The 6,064-nt window shown below is 41.4% G+C and overlaps 1 protein-coding gene across 1 annotated transcript in view; it reads right to left on the bottom strand.

Annotated features, from left to right (window-relative positions):
- LOC119416447 (stomatin-like protein 1) overlaps positions 1-5,806 on the bottom strand; it is an 11,697-nt gene extending 5,891 nt beyond the window's left edge. Inside the window, exons 1-4 of the mRNA XM_037683683.1 lie at positions 5,476-5,806; positions 5,208-5,314; positions 4,695-4,844; positions 1,222-1,425 (exon numbers count right to left, since the gene is read on the bottom strand). Of these exons, the coding sequence (XP_037539611.1) occupies positions 1,222-1,425; positions 4,695-4,844; positions 5,208-5,314; positions 5,476-5,611 (597 nt within the window). The 5' untranslated portion in view covers positions 5,612-5,806. The remainder of the gene's footprint in view (positions 1-1,221; positions 1,426-4,694; positions 4,845-5,207; positions 5,315-5,475) is intronic.
- Positions 5,807-6,064: the final 258 nt, after the last annotated feature.

Genomic DNA, 6,064 nt, shown 5'->3' on the forward strand with positions numbered 1-6,064 from the left:
TCCTCCCTCCTCCCACTCAAATAAGGTGTTGATGCATGTTGTTATATAGTGTGTTTAAAATGGGGGGATGAGGCAGCGACTGGCACAGACCCACCCCCTCCCCAGAGAGCAGGCAGTGCCCGTTCACCTCCCCAACCCTTGCCCAGAACCCTAAATGTCTACATGCTACACATGAGAGTGGGCACAGGTCCCGGGGGTGAGAATGATTACACATCCCACCCCCTATATGCCACCGTGTGCCCACTCCAGACCCTATATATACATGTGTCATGAGAATGTTATATGTGAGTGTCTAGGTTGTTTAATAAAATTGGGGCCCAGGTCTCCATGAACCACAGAGATGGAGGATCCTCCCCGCAGCTCAGTAGTGCACCTGAACCCCAAGGTCCTGCTTGAGTGGTGGTGTGATGGAGTGGGCGGAGGAAGACGTCGGGATGGGGAGGAACAACTGAGGTGGCAATGCCCTCCCAGGAGGCCAGCTCCCCCACTGACCCCAATAGGCACCCCCATTCTCCGAGATCCACCAGTGCATCCATCCAGGAGCAGGAGGCAGCCGCACCACCGGGGACCCAGGCCACGAACCGGCACATAGCCCCGAGGAAGTAAATGTTCATGTCATTTGGAAAGCAGGGTCTCAGAGTCTGGAGGAAGAGTGGAGAGGAACAGAATCCATGTTGTTGAAGACCAGAGTGAAGTTTCCACAGTCAGTGATGGTTTGTGTCCATGTCCTCTGCTGGTGTTGGTCCTCTGTGTTTTCTGAAGTCCACAGTCCACGCAGCATCTACCAGGACATTTTAGAGACTTCATGCTTCTTTCTGCTGACGAGCTTCATGGAGATGCTGATTTCATTTTCCAGCAGGACTCGGCTCTTGCCCACACTGACAAAGGTACCAAAAGCTGGCTGTGGAATATTTACTGTATATAATTTTCTGAGACACTGAATTTTAGGTTTTCATTATTTGTAAGGCACAATCATCAAAATTACAAGAACGAAAGGTTTGAAATATTTCACTCTATGTGTAATGAATCTATTTAATATACGAGTTTCACTTTATGAAATGATTGACAAAATAATATCAACTTTTTCACAATATTATAATTTTTTTTAGATGCAGCTGTGACGTGTGTCTTTATTCTAAGATACTCAGTGTTACAACAAAAACATTTGTAACTGTAAGCATCAATTTAAAAAAGCAAGAAGCAGCTCCAGTGTGGCCTCACCCCAAGATATTCTCCCAGTTTCACTCGCTCAGTTTGGATCTCCCTGATGGTCTTCTTGGATAGGCTGTGGGTCAAAGCGTTTTGTGCCGTCATCCTGGTGGAAGCATTCAGGTCCTGGACTAACACCACTGACATGACTGGGTTCCAGATCCTGAACTGGATGTCAGCTCCCACCAACAACACCCCACCATCCCGAGTAGTCACCTGCAGTGGAAAGTTAACCCTTTATCATTGACGTGATGGTTGAGTCTTATATTTGTGATGTGAATAACCTAAACATCTAACTGAGACCAACAGACTAAGGTATAGTTCTGAGAAAGCTTTCTTTTTCAGTTTCTATACATTTTACACAATCTGAATTTACTTGTCCCCTTTAAAGAAGATTTACAAGTCTCTTAAATGTTTTTATTCAAGACATTGAATTGCTCATTAATAATTTATGTTTTCCATGTCATTGTGTTGAGCAGCACAGGGGATCAGTTGGTAGAGCTGTTGCCTCTCAGAGAGAAAGATTGCTAGAACAAATCCCAGCTGGGGGCCTTTCTGGGGGGGGGGGGGGTTGCATGTTCTCTCTGTGCATGCGTGAGTTTTCTCTGGATACCAATGCGAGTTACTAATCGGTAACTCTAAATTGTTCCCAGGTGTGAGTGAGAGTGTGAATTGATGTATGTGTCCCTGTGATGGACTGGAGACCTGTCCAGGTTTTACCCCGCCTCTTGCACAGGGATGGCTGGAAATGGGCACCAGTGACCCCCGCGACCCAAAAAGGAAGATGGTTGTCATTGTGTTAACATACACCTAAACACTGCAGACCTGTGAACTACTATACTTGATAAGAGATTCATTCAAGTGAGTACTCTGCTGATTTTAACCCCACTACGTTCGACTGAAACAGTGTTCCATACACTGTTGCAGCTTGGCTTACCTTTTATTAATTAAATAATGATGCTGTTTAATATGTCGCCTGCTATTTAAGTTTGCATTTATCTCATGATGAAAACTAGTAAAGATTAGATGCTTTATATTATGTCCTGATGTATACTGACATTTTTTAAAGTCACAGCCCAGAATGCTAATACTCTACAAACCGGATTCCAAAAAAGTTGGGACACTAAACAAATTGTGAATAAAAACTGAATGCAATGATGTGGAGGTGCCAACATCTAATATTTTATTCAGAATAGAACACAAATCACAGATCAAAAGTTTAAACTGAGAAAATGTATCATTTTAAGGGAAAAATCTGTTGTTTCCAAATTTCATGGCGTCAACAAATCCCAAAAAAGTTGGGACAAGTCCATTTTTAACACTGTGTGGCATCCCCCCTTCTTCTTACAACACTCAACAGACGTCTGGGGACAGAGGAGACCAGTTTCTCAAGTTAAGAAATAGGAATGCTCTCCCATTCATGTCTAATACAGGCCTCTAACTGTTCAATCATCTTGGGCCTTCTTTGTCGCACCTTCCTCTTTATGATGTGCCAAATGTTCTCTATAGGTGAAAGATCTGGACTGCAGGCTGGCCATTTCAGTACCTGGATCCTTCTCCTACGTAGCCATGATGTTGTGATTGCTGCAGAATGTGGTCTGGCATTATCGTGTTGAAAAATGCAGGGTCTTCCCTGAAAGAGATGACGTCTAGATGGGAGCATATGTTGTTCTAGAACCTGAACATAGTTCTCTGCATTAATGGTGCCTTTCCAGACATGCAAGCTGCCCATGCCACAAGCGCTCATGCAACCCCATACCATCAGTGATGCAGGCTTCTGAACGGAGTGTTGATAACAACTTGGGCTATCCTTGTCCTCTCTGGTCCGGATGACATGGCGTCCCAGTGTTCCATAAAGAACTTCAAATCGGGACTCATCTGACCACAGAACAGTCTTCCATTTTGCCACACTCCATTTTAAATGACCCCTGGCCCAGTGCAAACGTCTGAGCTTGTGGAGCTTGCTTAGAAATGGCTTCCTCTTTGCACTGTAGAGTTTCAGCTGGCAACGGCGGATGGCACAGTGGATTGTGTTCACTGACAATGTTTTCTGGAAGTATTCCTGAGCCCATTCTGTTATTTCCTTGACAGTGGCATTCCTGTTTGAGGTGCAGTGACGTTTAAGGGCCCGGAGATCACGAGCATCCAGTAGAGTTTTACGGCCTTGACCCTTACGCACAACGATTGTTCCAGATTCTCTGAATCTTTTGATGATGTTATGCACGGTTGATGATGATAACTTAAAAGTCTTTGCTATTTTACGCTGGGTAACACCATTCTGGTATTGCTGCACTATCTTTCTGCTCAACAATTGTGGAATTGGTGATCCTCTTACCATCTTGGCTTCTGAGAGACACTGACACTCTGAGAAGCTCTTTTTATACCCAATCATGTTGTCAATTGACCTAATTAGTGTTAATTGGTCTTCCAGCTGTTCGTTATATGCTCAATTTCCTTTTTCCAGCCACTTATTGCTACTTGTCCCAACTTTTTTGGGATTTGTTGACACTGTGAAATTTTGAATCAACATATTTTCCCTTTAAAATGTTACATTTACTCAGATTAAACTTTTGATCTGTCCTCTATGTTATATTACGAATAAAATATTGACATTTGCCATCTCCACATCATTGCATTCAGTTTTTATTCACAATTTGTTTAGTGTCCCAACTTTTTTGGAATCCGGTTTGTATAAACCTTCAGTATGTGATGACCTAAGTCCTTTATTGCTTCCAATTTCTCCTCCTGGATTTAAATGAATAAAGTTACAATGAGACTGCCAACTCCAGGGCAAAGTGAAGTTATATACAACATTAAATGCACTTTGCTAATAATAAAGCACTCTTTACTATTGCACAAGATAATAAAATGGCAAAATATCTTATTTAAATGCAACTAGGTAAACAAAACAGCTAACATTTAACAGTATGTAATTAGTATGTATAATATAACAATGGTATTTTTTTCTTTTTGCTGTACAGCACTTTGGATGGCCTTGTTGCTGTTGTAAGTGCTTCATAAATAAAGTGGTATAACAATGGTATTTTATATCTTCAAAAGCATAGTAAGCACCAAATATGATAGTTAATCACACACTATGGTGTTAGTTTCTGTTAAGGTTCAATTAGCCATCTAGGTGGTAAATCTCTTTCAAGATTAAACCTAAAAAATGGTAGAAATTTTTCCCTTAAATCACATGATTCTCGACAAGTATATAGTTACTTTTCTTGAGTAACAATGTTGTGTATCCTTTTAATTTCTAAACAGACACCTTCAAGTGTTTGTCTCATTTCTTACATCACTTTGAGCAGCTCCAATGAAATCTCAAAAACAGATAGCTCCAAAACAGGGTACATTTTACTGTAAGACGGAAAGTTTTCATAATTCTGATTAGTAAAACAACTGTGTGGGATTGAAATAAAACATTTATTTAGAGACATAAAGAATCCCTCTGGCTAATAAAAATTAACAGCGTTTCTGATTACCTGTGAAGGAGGGATGTTGAAAGCACGAGTGCGTAGGTCCACCTTCTGCCACTGATCAATGAGGGGCAGCACAAGAACCACACCTGGACCCTTGGGAGGGCAAACTCGACCCAGTCGGAACACCACGATCCTCTGGTAGTTCGGCACCGTCTGAACAGAAAATGATTCAGTCTCATTTTCAGTAAGTAAATGGTAAATGGACTGTACTTATATAGCACCTTTCTATCTTATCAAGATACTCAAAGCACTTTACAACACAATCTGTGCCTCATTTACCCATTCCTACAGCACTCTACTTTATCTAGACAAATAATTATCAGAGCTTTATCACATTCATACACTGATGAGACACACAGAGGCAATGAGGGGTTCAGTGTCTTGCCCAGGGACACTTCAGCATGTGGCTACTGGTGGAACTGAACCCTCAACTCTTGCAATGGAGGACGACTGTTCTAACCACTCAGCCACAGCCGCCCAAAATAAATGAGTGGAAATATAAAGAATGTAAACTACCTTAAGTACAAACCATCCTGTTATTGGCAACATAATGAAGGTGCAGATGTAAACAAGGAAGATGACGACCAGGTTGCAAATCCAAGACAGCCATCCTTGGGTGGTATCTTTAAGAAAAACGCATATACTGTATCAAGAAACTGAGGCAGTGCTGTGTACGGCCACCGTAGCTGTGTTTTAATTTATAATTTCTCTTAAACGCAACAAAACTAAAACAGCTGACAGTTTTTACTGCTTAAAATGCTAATCGTGCCACCTTGTCACCCACCAGTGAAATCGTTTGCAGAAACATTTGGGATGTAGTCAAATGAAAGTCCTTTGTGAGAGTTCACAAACAAACCAGGAGTCCTCTGGGAGCTGGAGTCCCTCTGAGGGAGCAGCTCGTACGACGACCTGCTGAACATCGCCCCTCAAAATGACAATTATTTATCACTTAAAGAAACAACGGGATCTTCATCATTCTCCAGTCTCCTCTGACGACGAGTTAAACCACTATAGAAATAAAAAAATTAAACCGAGAAAATAAAAAAACAAGCTAACAACTTTCTGTAGCATCAAACTAGCATAATAAAGATGGTCTTCTTCGCCACCTAACTTCCGGCAGTGCTCATCTGTAAATGTGCTCACTAGCGCGACCTGATGGTCGCGCACCACAACTGACACAAACCAGTGGGTGTAGACATTTGTGAATGCACTTTTCAAATAAGTTTTTTTTACTACTAACATAACAAAAATTATATATATATATATATATATATATATATAAGTTAAATAGCAAGGCTAACACTTATGCCACAGAGACATTAACTGCTGCTGGTTTTGAGTTTACTCCAAAAATAATTTTGTTTTTTCCTTCT

This window comes from Nematolebias whitei, chromosome 10 (assembly GCF_014905685.2).
Source record: "Nematolebias whitei isolate Nwh7 chromosome 10, NemWhi1, whole genome shotgun sequence".
NCBI classification, from domain to species: Eukaryota; Metazoa; Chordata; class Actinopteri; order Cyprinodontiformes; family Rivulidae; genus Nematolebias; species Nematolebias whitei.